Source organism: Chiloscyllium plagiosum, unplaced genomic scaffold (assembly GCF_037043375.1).
Source record: "Chiloscyllium plagiosum isolate Xiang-an unplaced genomic scaffold, Cpla_swu_hap1 HiC_scaffold_23, whole genome shotgun sequence".
NCBI lineage: Eukaryota > Metazoa > Chordata > Chondrichthyes > Orectolobiformes > Hemiscylliidae > Chiloscyllium > Chiloscyllium plagiosum.
In genome coordinates, this window is record NW_028270161.1 from 14,428,446 (window position 1) to 14,448,217 (window position 19,772).

The following is a 19,772-nucleotide window of genomic DNA, read 5'->3' on the forward strand; positions in this document are numbered from 1 at the left end:
GTGGTTAATCCGCAGCTAATGGAGCAAGCAAATCCCCTTTTTGTCCTGTATCCTTTTGATTGGCTGGTTTCTAGCATTCTGAATAACAGACATTTACCTACAATGTAGAAGGGGTTAATGAGTGACCTTCACAGCACACCAGTGCTCAAACCTCGGCTAGTACACATAACAATCTCACACCATTGGCACACGAGTATCTCAGTTCACCGATACACCTTCTTGCACTTGTACACACAGATTGGGGTACAGTTTCCACACTGTAGGGAATCTAATCTAATCTAAAAGTGTCTTTTAACCTCCACAATTCTTCTTTAATCTTCAGAAAAGAGAGAGACACAAAACATGTCTTTTGCCCAGACTGCTGAATATTCTTCCACCATGTTCACAGTTTGAGGTAATGCCAAGGAGAATTCACATCAGTTTGTAATTCATTTTCTCCATTTTACATCCATCCCTTTGAAGCTTCCCTGAAAACCATCAGGTGTGGCATTTCTGGGTCTCTTTCCAAATAGCCATTGAATTTACATCCATAACCATTTGTTCAGCAGTAGTGTTTCTCTTAAAAAGGACATAATGGAATTAAATGCTCAACATGTCCACAAGTAATCCGGCATTATAATTCATCATCAGTGGCACAAGGTTCAACTAAAGAAAGCCACACATTCAATTCAAATCAAATCAACAATACCCTAGCTGTTTTTTGAAATTCTGTGATGGACTCAACTGCTCTAAACAAATCAAATCGTCAAATGATGATACTAAAAACAGAAATTGCTGGAGAAACTCAGCAGGTCTGGCAGTACCTGTGGAGAGAAAGCAAAATCAATGTTTCAGATCCAGTGATTCTTCATCAGAGGAAGACATGATGGAAAGACCTTCACGTGATGAAGAGTCACCAGACCTGAAACGTTGACTTTGCTTTCTCTCCACAGACACTGACAGACTGCTTGAGTTTCTCTCGCAGTCTCTGTTTTTTGTTTCAGATTTCCAGCCTCTGTAGTTCTATGTTTTATTTTATGGCAAATGATGATTGTGGTTAAATAAACTCTTCAACGATGGAGACTTGGCAATTGGTAAACCCACATCTATCTTTAGGTGGTGTTAAATGGTAGCACCTGTATATGGCAAAGCTGAGTATTTCCAATTATCACAATACATTTTTGAATTCTGGCGCTGGGGAGCAGTGGAGGGGCAGGAGGGGTGCTAGAGGAAAGAAGATTTCCTCTGTTTGTTATTTGTAGCAAGACTATAAACATATCTTAGATGGCCTTGCAAAAAAGTTCTGAAGAGAGGATATTGTGGATCAAAACATTTCCTGCTAGTATGTCCTGGGATAGGATATATCTGACCACAGGTGGAGATACAAAACAAAATTCAGATGCTAAGGCCTTTCTGCCAGTTTTTTTTCCCATTATTTAGTGCAGTTTCTGTAACATGCTGGGGTCTATTTGAAATCTGCTTTATTCTAATCTCTAGTAGACAGGCAGGAGACTGGAAGAACACAGTAAGCCAGGCACCACCTGGTGGTGCAGAAGTCAATGTTTTGTGTGTAACCCTTCTTCAGGACTGGGGGCAGGGTGTAGGTGGAGCTGCAGATAAAGGGGGGAGGTGGGGGCCGGGTGGTGGAGTGGGGATAGGTGAAGGCAGGTCGAGGGTGGTTGGTCAATGGGAGGAATGAACCTGGTTGGTGGCTGGGAGCAGTGGCAGTGAAGGGGAGGGGCTAGGAAGGGAGTCAGGGGATAGGGAGGGAAGTTATTTGAAATTGGTGAACTCTATGGTGAGTCCTCCAGGCTATCGGGTGCCTACAGGCAGAAGATAAGGTGTTGTTGCTCCAATAGGCGCCGTGGTTTGTTTTGGAAATGGAGGAGGCTAAGGATGGTTATGTCAGAAAGGGAGTGGTCGGGGGAATTGAAATGGGCGGTAACTGGGGAGGTCCGATCGGCCCCTGCAGACTCAACAGTGATGCTCGGTGAGCCGTTCCCTGAGTTTATGTTCGGTCTCCCTGACATAGAGAAGACCCTTACTCTGTTCACCCATCAAGTCTTGATCACCTGCTGTGTCATCTGTCCCTGACTGTTTGAATTAATTGATGTCTTCTTGATCCTAGTAGTTCATTAAAAATTGTTCTTGTTAATCAATGCAAGAGCTTTTTTCTTACTCTCATTTCCCTTTATCCTTTTACCTTGACTTAACCTTACATAGTTAGACTGATAATCTCTAGTCTTATGTAATTAGGATGTTTCCAAACCAAAGAGAACTCATCCTAACTTTGTGCAACACCACCATAAGGAAACAAATTGTCACGTGCTCAGTGGAAACATTCTTGTTTCTGATACAGAAGGTAGTGGGTTCAAGACCACTCAACAGCCTTGATCATACAATCTTATTTCATGCTTCAGGGAAGTACTGAAGGACTGCTCTGTAATCTGATAGATAGCATGTATCTGTCTTCTTGGCTAATGTACAAAGGTCCAGGGTGGTACTTGAAAAGGAGAAAGGGTGTCCTGACAAACTGACGATGATCAGGATATTCACCTTATTAGAGTTTGCGGCATCTTGCTGTGCTCAAATGTTGCATACCTAAGAATAAAGCTATAAAACACTCCTTTCCATGTATGGGCATCTCTTGGTGGTTAGGCTCACAAACTCTTGAAGATTGGGCTAGGTTTCCATGGAAATGGCAAAGAATCTCAATCCTTTGACGTGAGACTATACTCCAAATGAAATACAACAGACTGCGGACCAGACTTATCACGCACGGACTAGGAATGCTTATGATTATAGAGGATTTGCTTATCACAACATACTATTGCTGTTTGACATCGAATCATTAACAAAGTGATAAAATCCACAGTCACCGTCTGTGGTACTGATGGAATTATTGTCTATTATTGCAGCTTGTACCTATAGTAGGTGGGGCTGATACTTGCGAGTGGCATGCCATTGTTGCAGCTTCTAATCTAATTTTGAACAGAAAGCAAATCTTATATTAAACAGCAGACCTTTACCTGGAAAGAATCCAGAAGAGATAATAGTTTTAATGTCCACATGGAGTCACTTCTCAGAGAATCATATCGTATAGGAGAGGCTATTTGGCCCATCATGTGTGCACACTACTCTAATGCTATACTGGTCTCACTTTCCACTACTTGTCCCATACCCTCGAATGTTGTAATATATGTAGTGTTCCTCCAAGTACTTTTTAGAATGTTGTGATATTTCCCAATTCAACTACCCTCCCAGGGAATGTATTTCAGATTCCCACCACCCTCTGGATGAAAACCTCTTTTTCCCTCTGACCCTCATTCCTTTCACCTTTAAAATTATGCCCTTTGTTATTGACCCTTCAACTAAGGGGAACAGTTGCTTTCTGTCCATGCTCGTCCTACTCGTACACACCTCAATCAGGTCCTCTCGCAGCCTTCTCTGCTCCAAAGAAAACAACCTGACCTTATCCAGCCTCTCTTCATCGCTAAACTGTTCCATTCCAGGCCACATCTTGGTGAATCTCCTCTGCATCCCCCTCCAGTGTAATCACATCCTTGCTTGTAGAACATTATAATCATGTCTGGGGATGACCCAGAGTTTGTTCAAAGGCTGTAAGTGAGCTGATAGTAAGCAGACCTGAGTGTGGTATCTTTCTGGCACATTCCACTGTTTGTGCTCAAGAGTTACTCCTCCGGAGGTATTTACAACCATTTGAAAGCTTGCAAAGCCCACAATCCAACAAGGTGTTAGGGTTATGCATTTGCCTCTGACCCCCACGCTGCAGACATGGGGAGTGAATTAACATCTGATGTAGAGAAGACTGCAATGAAATGAAGCTTTTTTTCCAGCTTGTCATTCGAGGTACAGTGGCTAATGTCATTCGAGTCCAACAATGGACTGATTCTGAATCCATTTTGGAGAACTGGTGCCAGACTGGGGTGAAGGACAGCAACCTTAAATATTAAAATCTTTTACATCAGGGCATTTAGACCCATTGGTATAATTCAGTTCTGGCTTTTCATTCTGTCAGTAATTGTAAATTGTTAGCAATGCATTAGTGACATGATAAAGACTGTGATGTTAGTAACAAACCTATTTACATTCATGACGTGGAGGTGCTGGTGTTGGACTGGGGTGATCAAAGTCACAAGTCACACAACACTAGGTTATAGTCCAATTGGTTTATATGAAACCACAATCTTTCATAGTGCTGCTTGTTCATCAGATGTGAAAGCTTGTGCTTTCAAATAAACCTGTTGGACTATTTACACTCACACGTAAACTGAACACTTACTTCTTATTATACTTCAAGTTATTTAAAACTCTCATTAAAGTATCAGAGAACAAAGTTTCAAAAAGGAACTCATAATAAATATTATAAACTGAGAATTCTCACTTGCACAAGATGTAAAAGGTAGCATATTTAAAAGAAACCTCTGGAACCAGTTTTAAATTAAGAGAAACAAACTTTACAGGAAGCAACTGAAGAGAGCAACTCAGGATTCAACTCCAGAAAGCACATCAGTGAGGAGGAGAGGGAATGTGTCTGAATGAAGTATGCACAGTTCGAGCACTGATTGGAGTGTCCCACAATCAATAGAATAGGGATAAAATCCACTATTTTGTTCTGTTCAGGTATTTGGCTTTGATGCAGAGTCTTCCAGTTTATAAAGGTAGCCATCAGAATGCAACAATGCTCAGAGTTAAAACTTTATATAAAAGCAAAATGGCTGCAAACGCTAGAAATCATAAATATAAAATGCTGGAGAAACTACATAGAGTTCTTACAGCACAGAAAAAGGCCCTTCAGTCCATCACGTATGTGCCAGTCCTTAAGCATCTGTCTATTCTAGTCCCATTTTCCAGCATTGGGCTTGTCACCTTTACTCTATGGTGCTCATCTAAATACGTCTTCATGTATTGAGGGTCTCTGCTTCTACCAATCTTTTAGCAGTGAATTCCAGATACCCACAACCATCTGGGTGAAAAATGTTTTCCTCGAATCCCCTCCAAACCTTCGGCTACTTTCCTTATAAGGCAAAATACAAACAGGTTTGGCAGCATCTGTGGATCTGACTCTTGTAACATTCATTCTGTTTATCTCTCCATGGATGCTGTCAGACCTGCTGAATTTCTCCAGCAATTTTCTGTTCCCATTCAAGCCCCGGTTTGCTGTGATAGTGACTTTTTCAATCTCTAATGGATCCCTGTTCAATGTAATTCTACCACTAGTGGGTGTTGGGAAGCAATTCTGAGGTTTAACATTTAAGAAATATGTATGATACATGCTCTTGGATTGTCCTATGATTGCTATGTGGGGTGGCATGGTAGCTCAGTGGTTAGCACTGCTGCCTCACAGAGCCAGGGACCTGGGTTCAATTCCAGCCTCAGACAACTGTCTGTGTGGGTTTCCTCCCACAGTCCAAAGATATGCAGGTTAGGTGGATTGACCATGCCAGATTGTCCATAGTGTCCAGGGATGTGCTGGCAGATGGATCTGCCCTGGGTAATGCAGGATTAAAAGGTCTGTGTGGGATGCTCTTCGAAAAGTCAGTGTGGACTCAATGGGTAGAATGGCCTGCTCCCACACTGTAAGGATTCTATGACTTGGGAGAGAAAAGTGGACCCCATTCATTTCAAGGATAATCAGGGATGGTAGTAAATACTCAGAGGATCAAGAGTCTTTGGGAATCTTTCTGAAGAGGTAATGGAACCACAGTCCTTCAACATTTTAAAGGCAAGAGATAGACAAATTCTTCTTAAGCAAGGAAGTGAATGGTAAGCAAGAGTAAGTGGGAACATGGACTTGAGGTAACAATCAGCCCAGCTATGAACTTATTGAGTGGTGAAACAGGTTCAATGGGCTGAATGGCCTATTACTGTACCATGTTCGAATGTTCCTGTGCTGTCCTTGGGCTCACGTTGCATGAAAATTTTTAAAAAAGACTATCTTATCAAACATCTCTATTAGATCAATCCTCAGCCTTCTATCATGTCAAAATAAAGCAGCAGGCTGCCCAGTGTTTTCTGCTGCAAAACAATATTGACGAGAGTCAAATACCGCAGACACTGAAAACCTGAAATAAAAACAGAAAATGTTGAAGAAACTCAGCAGATCTGGCATCATCAGTGGAGAGAGAAATATAGCCAACATCTTGCGTTCAGTATGAACCTCCCTCATCCAAAGAAATCATACCTTAGACTCAAAAAGTTAACTGCTTCCCTCTGCCCAGATGCTGCCAGAGTCGCTGAGTCTCTCCAGCCTTTACTGTTTATTTAATTTTGAAGATTGGTGGGTGGAGGCTGTTCGACTGGGTGGGGCATTTGTAAGGATACGATGAAATGCCCAGGAATACCCCATCCTCGAGAGCTGGTAACCCTGATGGTGTTGAAGTTGGAAGCTACTCAAACATGAATTAGGCCACGCAACGATGCTGTTCAGGGACAGTGCATTGTCCTTCCAAACCTCTGCCGGGGGTAATGGGCACAGCTCTAAGCAAATAGCCACGTTGACCCAGATTCCCGAACCGTCCCTAACACATTCAGCAGGTGGGTCGAGGGAGGGACTGTGACCAATAGGAGCCCCAGTACAAAGCAAACTCACCCAGCCCAAGAGTCGCAATTTATTCACATGCTCACAGCAAGTGAAATATTCAGTCGCACACTACAAACCATCAGAGTTATAGCAAAACAAGCAAACTATTGTTTGATAAGTGGTCTTCCAGACATGAATAGTAATTTACTGAGATAATGTATAGCAATAAGATCAGCACAACACTTTTTGCAAAAACTCCTGGCGCTCGGAATTCCTCTGTTCGCTGTATATGAAGCCATCGTAAATGCCTTTGAAAGGTCAGTACATTTACAGTTCCCCTGGACAAGTTGAAACCACAGTCTGAAAGCGTCACTAGGCTATAGTTGTGGTGCAGGCTACCAGTAAACGCACCATTACACATTCTCCACTCCAAAAATAAAGCAATCATTTTACAAACCAAAATATAAAGTGAAGTGGTAGACTTACCGAGCAAACAAACCACAAGCAACAGCCTCATTTTCCTGGTCTCAGATCGCAGTGATGGAGTTGAATAGGGGAGTTTTTTTTGTTGAGTTCTTTTGATCTGTAACTCTTCACGCAAGTTAAAACTTTGCTGGGGCTTTGAATTTGGCTTGATGCAGGTTTGTTCCCTAACTAATCCGATTTTTGCTCTCCCTCCCTGTCCTCTTTCTCCTCTCTCTGTGCGTGTGTGTAAAATCTGCACCCTGCCTCACTGATGCTCCCAGACCTTCAGCAACTGAAATGACAAAAGCGCCAGTCCCGTTGAAACAGACCAAAGGGAAAATCCCAGGCGTCACTCCTTCTTAAAGGGACAGGCACTGCCAGTGGCTTCTAGTTATTGACTCTCTCCTCAGTGAGTTAAAAGGCCAAGCCACATTTCTGTCTGGAGGGAGATATCCGAGTTTGGTGAAGAACATCCTTTTTAATTTTATGCAGCCAGTGTAAATAACTTGCCAAATAATTTGGAAGAGTTTAGAAAAATGAGGAGTGCTTATAAACCATATAAGATGCTGAAGAGGCTTGACAGTGTTAATGCTGAGAAGACGTGTTTAGGGAACAAGACTACCTTTCACAATCTCTCACTGGGACTATTGGTCCTTTCGCTATCTCATTCCATATTCTCACTCTTCCTCTTGATCCCACTCTTATCTAAAATTCCCAAACCCAGCTTTAGCCTTAAAACCCACTTCCCAGACAATTCACCAGATTGTTCTCCCTTTGGAACAGTCACAGTGACCCTTATTGTGTCCCCCCAATCTCAATGTAAGGCTCCCACCCTTAGTTCTCCCCCCTCTTCGCTCTCACTGTGATTTTCCCCCTCTGCACCCCACCTTTCTCCCTCCCTTCTCTGCATCCTTTCAATGCCCCTGATAACTACATCATTTGAGAAGTGTTCCCCACTGTTTCGTTCCACCTGACCCATCTTTCTGTGGGCCGTTGTAGTTGAGTATTGTCTGCCTGGGACAGTCAATCTCTTTTGGTGTGGCTGCCTCTTTTGGTGGACCCAGTCATCGTTCACCTCATACACTGTCAGCATCCAGCTATGACAAGCAACACTGCATAAGACTGAGACCTCTCCTGAGTTAGTTGACGTGGAGAGGCCATATGTCTAACACAATAAGTGCTTGCACAAAGAAACAGTTTGGTTATGAAGAAACTGGTGAATGGACAAGGTCATACTCGCAGGAGCTTGGAGGAAGAAGGCTACCCTGATAAGTAAATGGACAAGTAAACATGTCTTCAAAAAAAGAAGCTGCAGAAGATGCATAGATTGCAGCAACTAGGACAGATAGGTGTAGAATCATACAATTCCTACAATGTGGAAGAAGGCCATTTGGCCCATCAAGTCCACACCAACCCTCCAAAGAGCATCCCACACAGACTCATCCCCATAATCTATCCCTGTTACCCAGCATTTCCCATGGCTAATCCACCTAGCCTGGACATACCTGGACACTATGGGCAATTTAGCATGGCCAATCCACCTAATCTGCACATCTTTGGACTCTGGGTGGAAAGTGGAGCACCAGGAGGAAACCCACACAGACACGGGGAGAATCTCAAAGGAGATGCAGACAGGGATATTTATGGAAATAGAGCTCTCCTTTAATTCATTCATAGGATGTAGGTGTTGTTGAAGAGATCAGCATTTAATGCTTGGCCCCTGACTGGCTTTGTGAAAATAATTAAGACCATAATAGGGCAGCACGGTGGCTCAGTGGTTAGCACTGCTGCCTCACAGCACCAGTGTCCTAGGTTCGACCCCAGCCTTGGGTGACTGTCTGTGTGGACATTGCACATTCTCCCTGTGTCTGCGTGGGTTTCCTCCGGGTGCTCCAGTTTCCTCCCACAGTCCAAAGATGTGCAGGTTAGGTGAATTGGCCATGCTGAATTACCCATAGTGTTAGGTGCATTAGTTAGAGGAAAATGGGTCTGGGTGGGTTACTCTTCGGGTTACTCTTCGGAGGGTCAGTGTGGACTTGTTGGGCCGAAGGGCCTGTTTCCACACTGTAGGAAATCTAATCATAAGACATAGGAACAGAATTTAGGCCATTCAGCCCATCAAATCTGCTCCGTCATTCAATCATGGCTGATAAATCTTTCATTCCCATTCTCCCACTTTCTTCCTGTAACCCTTGATCTCCTTGTTAGTGACGAGCTGCCTTCTTGAATACAACTGAAAGAGATATTACTATATTCTAGAGGACAGATAGCATCAATCACATTGCGGTAGGTCTAGAGTGACATTGAAATGCCGTTGATTAAGGATGAAGGATTCCATTCCCTAAAGGCCGTAAGTAAAACTGATAGAGTGTTTAATGATACTCTTGTAATTTCCCAGGAACCATTATGGATAAAAAGTTTTTATTCCAAATTTTATTTCACTTATTCATTTTAAATTCCCCATTGCTGTAGTGATGAGTTTTGAACTGTATCTTCTGACCATTAATCCAGGATTTGGATTGCTGGTTCAGCAAAATAGTCACTATTTACACTATAGATAGTGTGATAGATAAATGAAGGAGGAGAATATAAATAGTTTTCGAATTAACTAAATAGCAACTCAGACCAGACACAAAGACAATATTTTGAAAGTGAGAAAGAGAAAAAAAACTGGGAGATAGATAGAGAGATGGACAGATACAAGAGTTGTACGTGAAATTACATTTCATTATGTGCAAATTGACTGCAGAATCAACCATCTTTGAAAGACACTTTGTCCAATGCATTTTTATTGGATGTTTCTCATAGTCTTACACATATTCAGGGAATCCACCGACAGAATAGCTCTCTCTCACAAGAATTTAATAATGAGAATGGATAACATCTGACTTCATATGCTGTGCCCTCATTTGAAGTGGTGATTAGTGCAGGAATACAATTCCAGTTCCAGTCCACAAAAAGATTGGCCATGATCTCACTGAGTGGGGGGGGGGGGGGAGACTTGAAGGGCCAAAAGGCCTTCTCCTGCTCCTAGTTCTTATGTTCTTATGCTCCTTGTGTTATTCATGCATCTTTCAGTTTCACAATGCAGCTACTGATTTCTCACTTAACACTCACTCAGGCCAAATGGCCTTCTTCTACATTGTAGGAATTGTATGATTCTACACCTATCTGTCCTAGTTGCTGCAATCTATGCATCTTCTGCAGCTTCTTTTTTTGAAGACATGTTTATTTGTCCATTTACTTATCAGGGTAGCCTTCTTCCTCCAAGCTCCTGCGAGTATGACCTTTTCCATTCACCAGTTTCTTCATAACCAAACTGTTTCTTTGTGCAAGCACTCACTCAGGTAACTAAAAGCGTCGTCAAAGGGGGACATTTTAAGTGGAGGACAGCAGAGCGGGAAGAGAGGTACACAGGCAGAGAGGTATTGGGATGGAATTTCTCTACTGAGCGTCACAAAGACTTGGGTCATGGCATCGATTTCCAAAGACAGGAGCTGTGAACCTACCATGTGGAGCTGAGTGGTTACTACTGGTTACTTTCTTGGGACAGAATTGGATTGGGGTAGCTAGGAACAGAAGTCTCCAATATCTATACTCCTCAAGTACTCCACAGCTTCCGTTCGTATTAGGAAAGCATCTGAAGTGGAACAGAGCAGAAGAAGCCTCACCCTTAATTTCTGAAGCTTGACTGGGTTCAGCAGAGCACATACAAAACTGACGTATCCCACTTCTTATGACAGTGTATAGACTTCACTGACCTTCAACCTTATTGCCCCCGAGTGACACCCAAACAGCTTCCTTATACCCCAATTGAAACTTTTTTTAAAAAAGTGCCATTAGCAAAGTTTGTCTAAACCAGTTATTTTTGTAATATGAAGCAAAGTGCCTGGAATGGGTGGGAAATTCCTGAAAGGAGTTTAATGATAATTCTTCCAAACTGTTTACATTCTTAATATGGCTGATAGTTTGAGTTACATTCTCAGCCTGAAAAAATTCTGCCCCAATCTGCCTCATTACCCAACACCAAAACACTAAAACATTTTAAGAATGTAGCCGCCTTTCCCTTCATTTCCTCCTGAGTCTCTATCTCAGTTCATAAACCTGTTATTTAAAGGGTTTGTTCAGATTATTCCAAGTGATAATATCCTTTGAATTTATTTTATTCCGGCCCACTTCGTTTGAAGGTGGACTTCAATTATTTTCCAGTTTGTTCCATTTGATCCTTTTGGGATACTGTACAACTAAATGGGAGAGAGTCTTCTTCAAGTACTAGAAACCATCTTGGCCAACATCATGAAGAAACACAATGTTGAGCCATTGAGAAGTTGCTCAACACTACTTGGTTGTCATAACTCCCAATTGAAGTAACTGATTGTGAAGCCAAGGCATGTTGAAGATTTAGATCTCTCACTGGATTGTCAGCTCTGGAACATAATACTCTGGGTTCTGATCCCACTCCACAGCTTAGGCACAAAGATCAAGCTTGTTACTCCAGTGCCCTACTGAAGGAATACTGCACTGTTGTAGGTGTTGCTTTTCTGATGTGATGTGAAGCCAAGACCCCAGCTGCCTCCTTGAGTGGATATGTACCAAAGCCATGTAAGAAAGTTGGGAATTCTGTGGCAAGTAACTCACCTCCTGACACCTCAATGTCTGTGAATTATATGCCACAGAATTCTTGGGCTTTGACCTGATTTTGTAGCCATTTTGTTCTGATGGCCAGTCCACTCCAATTCCTGGTCAAAGGTAACCACCATGCTGTTGATAGTTTTGTATTCAGAAATCATAATGCCATTGAACATCAAACGGAGATAGTTAGATTCTCTCCTATTTGAGATCATCATTGCCTGGCATTTGTGTGGTATGAATATCACTTACAACTTAGCAGCCCAAACTTGCATGTTGTCCAGGACTCAATGCATGTGGACATGGATTGCTTCGGTATCTGGGAAGTCATGAATGATGCAAAAGATCCTCCAACCATCAGCGAACCTCCCACTTCTAATGGAGGGAAAATCATTAATGAAGCAGACTGAAAATGGTTTGGTCTGGCACAGTACCTTCGAGCAGATGTCCTGATCTGCAATTATTGATCTCCAACAACCATAACCATCTTTGTGTGAGGTAAGACTCTAATAAGTGGAGAGTTTTCCCTCAACTCCAGTGACTCCACTTTTGCTGGAGGTCCATGATACCACCGTCAATTGATGCTGCCCTAATGTCAAAGGCATTCACTTTCTCTTCACCCCTGGAGTTCAGCTCTTTCGTCTATGTTTCAGATAAAGGTCAGGAGCTCAGGAACGCAACTTGAGAGGCAGTGAGCAGGTTACTATAGAGCATGTATTATAGACTCACAGAGATGCTAAAAGGATTGTGTTTAAAAGCTCCAGGTAATGTTACATCTGTACAAGGTTCTGGTGAGACCACACCTGGAGTACTGCATGTAGTTTTGGTCTCCTTACTTGAGAAAGGATGTACTGGCACTTGAGGGGGAACAGAGGAGATTCACTAGGTTGATTCCAGAGTTGAGGGAGTTGGTTTATGAGGAGACAATGAGTAGACTGGGATTATATTCATTGGAATTCAGAAGGATGAGGGGGATCTTACAGAAACATATAAAATTATGGAGGGAATAGATAAGATAGAAGCAGAGAGGATGTTTCCACTGGCAGGTGAGACTAGGACAAGAGGGCATAGCCTCAAGATTAGGTTTAGGGTCCATTGAGAAGGAATTTCTTCACCAAGAGGATTGGGAATCTATGAAATTCCTTACCCAGGGAAGTAGTTTGGGCGGCACGGTGGCTCAGTGGTTAGTACTGATGCCTCACAGCACCAGTGTCGCAGGTTCGATTCCAGCCTCTGGTGACTGTCTGTGTAGAGTTTGCACGTACCCCCCGTGTCTGCGTGGGTTTCCTCCGGGTGCTCCAGTTTCCTCCCACAGTCCAAAGATGTGCAGGTCAAGTGGATTGGCCATGCTAAATTGGCTGTAGTGCTAGGTGCATTAGTCAGAGGGAAATGGGTCTGGGTGGGTTACTCTTCGGTGGGTCGGTGTGGACTTGTTGGGCTGAAGGGCCTGTTTCTACATTGTAGGGAATCCAATCTAATCTAATTTAATCTAGATGTACAGCATGGAAACAGACCCTTCAGTCCAACTCGTCCATGCTGACCAGTTACCTCAAACCAATCTAGATCCATTTGCCAGCATTTGGCCCATGTCCCTCCAAACCCTTCCCATTCATGCTGACATCCAGGTGTCTTTTAAATGTTGTAATTGTATCAGCCTCCACCACTTCCTCTGACAGCTCATTCCATACATGCACCATCCTCTGCGTGAAAAAGTTGTCCCTTAGGTTCTTTTTAATTCTTTCTCCTCTCACCCTAAACCTATGCCATCTAGTTCTAGACTCCCCTATCCCAGGGAAAAGATCTTGTCCATTTACCCTAACCATGACCCTCATGATTTTATAAGCCTTCATAAGGTCACCCCTCAGTCTCTGATGCTCCAGGGAAAACAGCCATAACCTATTCAGCTTCTCCCTATAGCTCAAATCCTCCAACCCTGGCAACATCTTTGTAAATCTGAGCACTTTCAAGTTCCACAACATCCTTCCGATGTGCTATCGACTGTTTGATAGCACTGTCGATGACCCCTTTAATGACTTTGCTGATGACCAAGAGTGATCTAATGGGGTGGTAATTAGTTTGACTGGGTTTATCCAACTATTAGTGGGCAGGACATACATGGGCAGTTTTACAAGTTGCTGGGTAGGCAGTGGTGCTATAGATGCGCTGGTGTGCATGTATGGAATGAGCTGTCAGAGGAAGTGGTGGAGGCTAATACAATTACAACATTTATAAGGCACCTGGATATCAGCATGAATGGGAAGGGTTTGGAGGGACATGGGCCAAATGCTGGCAAATGGATCTAGATTGGTTTGAGGTAACTGGTCAGCATGAATGAGTTGGACTGAAGGGTCTGTTTCCATGCTGTACATCTAGATTAAATTAGATTAGATTGGATTCCCTACAATGTAGAAACAGGCCCTTCAGCCCAACAAGTCCACACCGACCCACCGAAGAGTAACCCACCCAGACCCATTTCCCTCTGACTAATGCACCTAGCACTACAGCCAATTTAGCATGGCCAATCCACTTGACCTGCACATCTTTGGACTGTGGGAGGAAACTGGAGCACCCGGAGGAAACCCACGCAGACACGGGGGGTACGTGCAAACTCTACACAGACAGTCACCAGAGGCTGAAATCGAACCTGCGACACTGGTGCTGTGAGGCATCAGTGCTAACCACTGAGCCACCGTACCGCCCAAACTACTTCCCTGGGTAAGGAATTTCATAGATTCCCAATCCTCTAGGTGAAGAAATTCCTTCTCAATGGAGTCCTAAACCTAATCTTGAGGCTATGCCCTCTTGTCCTAGTCTCACCTGCCAGTGGAAACATCCTCTCTGCTTCTATCTTATCTATTCCCTCCATAATTTTATGTGTTTCTGTAAGATTCCCCTCATCCTTCTGAATTCCAATGAATATAATCCCAGTCTACTCATTGTCTCCTGGAGCACAAGTCTTCAATACTTTGTTGGAATGTTGTCAGGACCAATTGGCTTTGCAGTATCCAATGACTTCAGCCCTTTCTTGATATCAAGAGGAATGAATCAGATCGGCTGGAGATGTCATCAGTGAAGCTAAGAACCTCCTAAGAAGGTTCTTCTTAGAAGTACTTAACTTGCTGTAAATTGTTTTACAATGTTCAGTGGTAAAATGTGTGATATAAATGTGACTCCTTGATTGCTAATCCTTAAGTTAATTTACTTGGTGTATTTACTTGCTAGAGAAGAGAGGGATATGAGTTTAGTTCTAAATTCCTGTCTCTCATGATCTGCTCTCATTATAGGAATGTCTGTAGAATGTGAAAGATTGAGGAAGAGTCTGTGATGGTGCTCGCTTTTAAAGTCCTTACCTAACATTCCACTTTGAGAGAGTACATGCACATCTGCAACTCACTTATCAAGGGGTCTGGCACTTTCCACAACATGTTTCATACATGAGCCTCCCTAATTAAACCACCGACAGATAAATAACTACTTCAGTGACGTAAACTATGAATGAAAAATATGCTTCCATTTGAGATTTTTCTTTAACAGCTATTCCTGACACAAACATTCCCCAGGATACAAACCTCTATGGAAGTGATATGCATGTTCAACAATAGTCTGCTGTAATTTTACAATTTTGTTTTTGATTTGTGAATATTTTATGGACCTCAGCAATTTATTTTAAACGCTGACAAGTTAATTTCCAAACATTCTCAACAAAATTGCTTTTGGGCGATCTCACTCTTGGTGAGGATGCTTTAGTTCTGCAATGCCGGTCGTGAACAGGGTCATAAATGGACAACAGTGTCACAAGCACTACATAGAGTCATACCCAATCAAGTCCCACCTGCCAGCACCCAGCCCATATCCCTGTCAGCCCTTCCTATTCATATACCCATCCAAATGCCTTTTAAATGTTGCAATTGTACCAGCCTCCACCACTTCCTCTGGCAGCTCATTCCATACATATACCACCCTCTGTATGAAAAAGCTGCCCCTTAGGTCTCTTTTATATCTTTCCCCTCTCACCCTAAACCTATGCCCTCCAGTTCTGGACTCCCCGACCGCAGGGAAAAGACTTTGTCTATTTATCTTATCCATGCCCCTCATGATTTTATAAATCTCTATAAGGTCACCCTTCAGCCTCCGACACTCCAGGGAAAATAGCCCCAGCCTGTACAACCTCTCCCTGTAGCTCAAATTCTCCAATCCCGGCAACATCCTTGTAAATCTTTTCTGAACCCTTTCAAATTTCACAACATCCTTCCGATAGGAAAGAGACCAGAATTGCACGCAATATTCCAAAAGTGGCCTAACCAATGTCCTGTACAGCCGCAACATGACTTCCCAAATCCTGTACTCAATACTCTGACCAACAAAGGAAAGCATAACAAACGCCTTTTTCACTATCCTATCTACATGCGACTCCACTTTCAAGGAGCTATGAACCTGCACTACTAGGTCTCTTTGTTCAGCAATACTCCCTAGGACCTTACCATTAAGTGTGTAAATCCTGCTAAGATTTGCTTTCCCAAAATGCAGCACCTCGCATTTATCTGAATTAAACTCCATCTGCCACTTCTCAGCCCATTGGCCCATCTGATCAAGATCCTGTTGTAATCTGAGGTAACCTTCTTCGCTGTCCACTACACCTCCAATTTTGGTGTCATCTGCAAACTTACTAACTATACCTCTTGTGCTCACATCTAAATCATTTATATAAATGACGAAAAGTAGTGGACCCATCACCGATCCTTATGGCACTCCAGTGGTCACAGGCATCCAGTCTGGAAAACAACCCTCCACCACCACCCTCTGTCTTCTGCTTTTGAGCCAGTTCTATGTCCAAATGGCTAGTTCTACCCGTATTCCGTGAGATCTAACCTTGCTAATCAGTCTCCCATGGGGAACCTTGTCAAACGCCTTACTGATGTCCATATAGATCACGTCCATCATCAATCCTCTTTGTTACTTCTTCAAAAAACTAAATCAAGTTTGTGAGACATGATTTCCCACACACAAAGCCATGTTGACTATCCCTAATCAGACCTTGCCTTTCCAAATACACGTACATCCTGTCTTATATTGTACTTTTGAAGAATTGTGAGTCTGGGTCTGGGATTCACTATCTGTTGATTTGCTATGCGGCTGGAGAGTAATGTATCCTCCAGTAAACTTGTGGATCTCTTCATGGTATTCTTGAATTGACACTGAATTGGGGCGACATGTTCTTAGGCATATAGGTGCAGGAGTAGACCATTCAGCCCCTTTGAGCCTGCCCTTCTGTTATAGGTTATTAGTTGACCATCTACTCAACATGACATGCCTATACTATCCCCCTTGAATTAATTAATAACTCACAATCTCTTGATTGCTGCTTTGAACCTACTTAAAGACTGAGCATCCTGTGCAGTAGAGAATTCCAAGGGTTCACCATCCTCTGAGTAAAGAGGTTCCTCCCTAACTCAGTCATAAATGGCTTGCCTTTTGTTCTGACACTGTCCTCTGGTTCTATAACCCAGAGCCAGGAGGAACATCGTTTTTGCATCTTCTTTGTATCCCTGTAAGAATTTCGTGAGTTTCAATAAGATCGATTCTCATTCTTCAAGACACCAGAGAATATTGGTCCACACTCCTGAGTTTGTGCTCATAATATTGTCTGACCTTCCCAGGAATCATGCATAAGTGGAGCGAAGGCCTAGTGGTATTATCGCTGCACCATTAGTCCAGGTAATGGTCTGGGAACCTCGGTTTAAACCCTGCCATTTCATGGTTTTGAATCCAATGAAAAAACATCTGGAATTAGGAGTCTAATGATGACCTGGAATTCATTGTCGACTGTTGGGAAAATCTGATTTAGTTCACTAATGTTTGTTAGGGAAGGAAATTGTCATCCTTACCTGGTCCTGTTGACATGTGACTCCTAGACCCACCGCAACGTGGTTAACCCTTAACTGCTGTGTGCTCAGATAGGGACGGGCAATAAATGCTGACCTAGCCAGTGATGCCCACATCTAATGAATGAAAACAAAGTTTGCTTCTCTCCCTCTATGAGAAATTGTATAATTTCCTATGCTATTTTATTCCCAGGTCTACACAGAAGTAAAGGGAAGTTATGGTGGAGAAATAGACCTTTAAATGTCTTGTCCTTCTACACAGACAGTGACTTGAATACCACAAACCCATACTGTGATCACTTTGGTTTTCAAAGTTGCCATAGTCCTGGACAACCATAGGGTGCTCTCCCATTACTGAGAGTCAACTGGTGGTGGTTTAACCTGAGGGTCACTATACCTCAAGCACAGAGAGAGGTTGAGAAGGTGGGGCCTTTGTGATAATTTCAGTCTGTATGGAAATTGAACCTGCGTAGTTGGTGTTATTTTGCAATCAGGAAGCAGGCACCCAGCCAGTTGAGCTAACCGATTCCATCTCTTTCTTCAACACCATGGTCCAAGAATTTTAGATGAGTCAGCATTGGCACTGTGTGTTGAATAGTCTCCTTCTGTGCTGTAATATTCCAGGGACTGGATTTTAAATCAAGCATGGAGGAGTTCAAAGGTTAAACCCTAACAATTGGAGAAGTCTACCATATTGCTGTGAGTGCACCCATTGTTATCTTTACCATGGTGACTAGCGAAGTATGTGAGGAATCTACTTTTGATGGGAGTACTTCTGGATTGGGGTCCTGCTGCTTATTTTTCAATTCATTTCAGGATGAGGGTGTCACCGGCTAGGCCAGCATTTATTGCCCATCCCAGAGGGCAGTTAAGAATCAACCACATTGCTGTGTGTCTGGAGTCACAGACCAGGTAAGGATGGTTTCCTTCTCTAAAGGTCATTGGTGAGCCAGATGGATTTTTCTGGTAATTGGCAATGGATTCATGATCATCATGAGACTCCAAATCCATATTTTTCAAAATTGAATTCAGATCCCACCATCTGTCATGGCGTGCTTTGTAACCCAGGCCTCCAGAATTTTATTTGGGTCTCTAGATTAACAATCCAGCAATAATACCACTCAGCAATTGCCTCCCCTAATTGGGTAAAAATTCGATTATTAGTCACAGAAACAAATTTCCATGAGCTGCAGTTTTGATCAACAATAGAATATAAGATTGTTACTCAAAAGAATAAAAGTTAAACAAAACTGGATATATAAATTAATGGACATATTTTGTTGCTGCTTTTTATGTTGCATTGATCAGGACTATTCATAAGAATACCAATTGAATGGAAAAACCAATGGTTGTACTGCATGACAGGAGATTGTTGATTAGTTGGCAAGTGCACTGAGAGTCTGAGTGCTGCCAACCAATCAATACATTTCTCCCATGCAGTATAAATTTCCCTTGAAATTTCCCTTGAAATGGTAACCTTGCAAATTGTCCTGATGAATGAGAGACAAAATGTTTTGACAAAATTTGTCTTTTGCCAGCATTACTCAAGTTTGGTACTACTAAATGACTAAATTTGCTTTTAGTTAGGAAAAGCTTAACACAAACATAAAAACAAAAGTTCAGCCTGTTTCCTAGCATCATCTTACAGAGACCGAGTGCCAAAGAAGTTTTTCAACCTTCACTTACCTGAGGTTTTTCAGTGTCGTTCTTTTGACTATTGAGATCATTTTTAAATGACTCTTTTCAAAGAGCTCAGGTATTGACCTCTTACTATTCTGAATGCCTAAATCTTTTCGGTTCTTATAAGATGAAGATTTCTATCCAAATGGTCCTGGTTGGAAGTTTCACCAACTCAAAACCATTTTTGCTGAGGTGACTGATTCATCTGAACTGACTTAATTCTCCTGCAAAGAGAAACTGTTCAACTTCTGAACAGAACTTTGGACTGTAGTGAACTAAAACATTGAACCGTCACGGATGTAGGTTTGCTCGCTGAGCTGTAAAGTTCGTTTTCAGATGTTTCATCTCCATACTAGGTAACATCTTCAGTGAGCCTCTGGATGAAGCACTGCTGGTGTTTCCTGCTTTCTATTTATATGTTTTGGACTCCTTGGGTTAGTGATGTCATTTCCTGGTGTGGTGTCATTTCCTATGGGATGTCATTTCCTGTTCTTTCTCTCAGGGGGGTGGTAAATATCTCAAAACATCTGAAAATGAAGCTTCCAGCTCAGTGAACAAACCTACATCCAGAACCTCAACCTGAGCTACAAATC

General features: G+C 42.6%; 1 protein-coding gene across 2 annotated transcripts in view; it reads right to left on the reverse strand.

Annotated features, from left to right (window-relative positions):
- Positions 1 to 7,255, reverse strand: part of podxl (podocalyxin-like) — a 168,363-nt gene extending 161,108 nt beyond the window's left edge. The window contains exon 1 of one of the 2 annotated variants that reach the window (XM_087999379.1): positions 7,010 to 7,254. In XM_087999379.1, coding sequence (XP_087855505.1) covers positions 7,010 to 7,040 — 31 coding nt within the window. In that variant the 5' untranslated portion in view covers positions 7,041 to 7,254. Of the gene's footprint in view, positions 1 to 7,009 lie in introns of both variants that reach the window. The other variant, XM_087999380.1, reaches the window with a different exon arrangement.
- Positions 7,256 to 19,772: the final 12,517 nt, after the last annotated feature.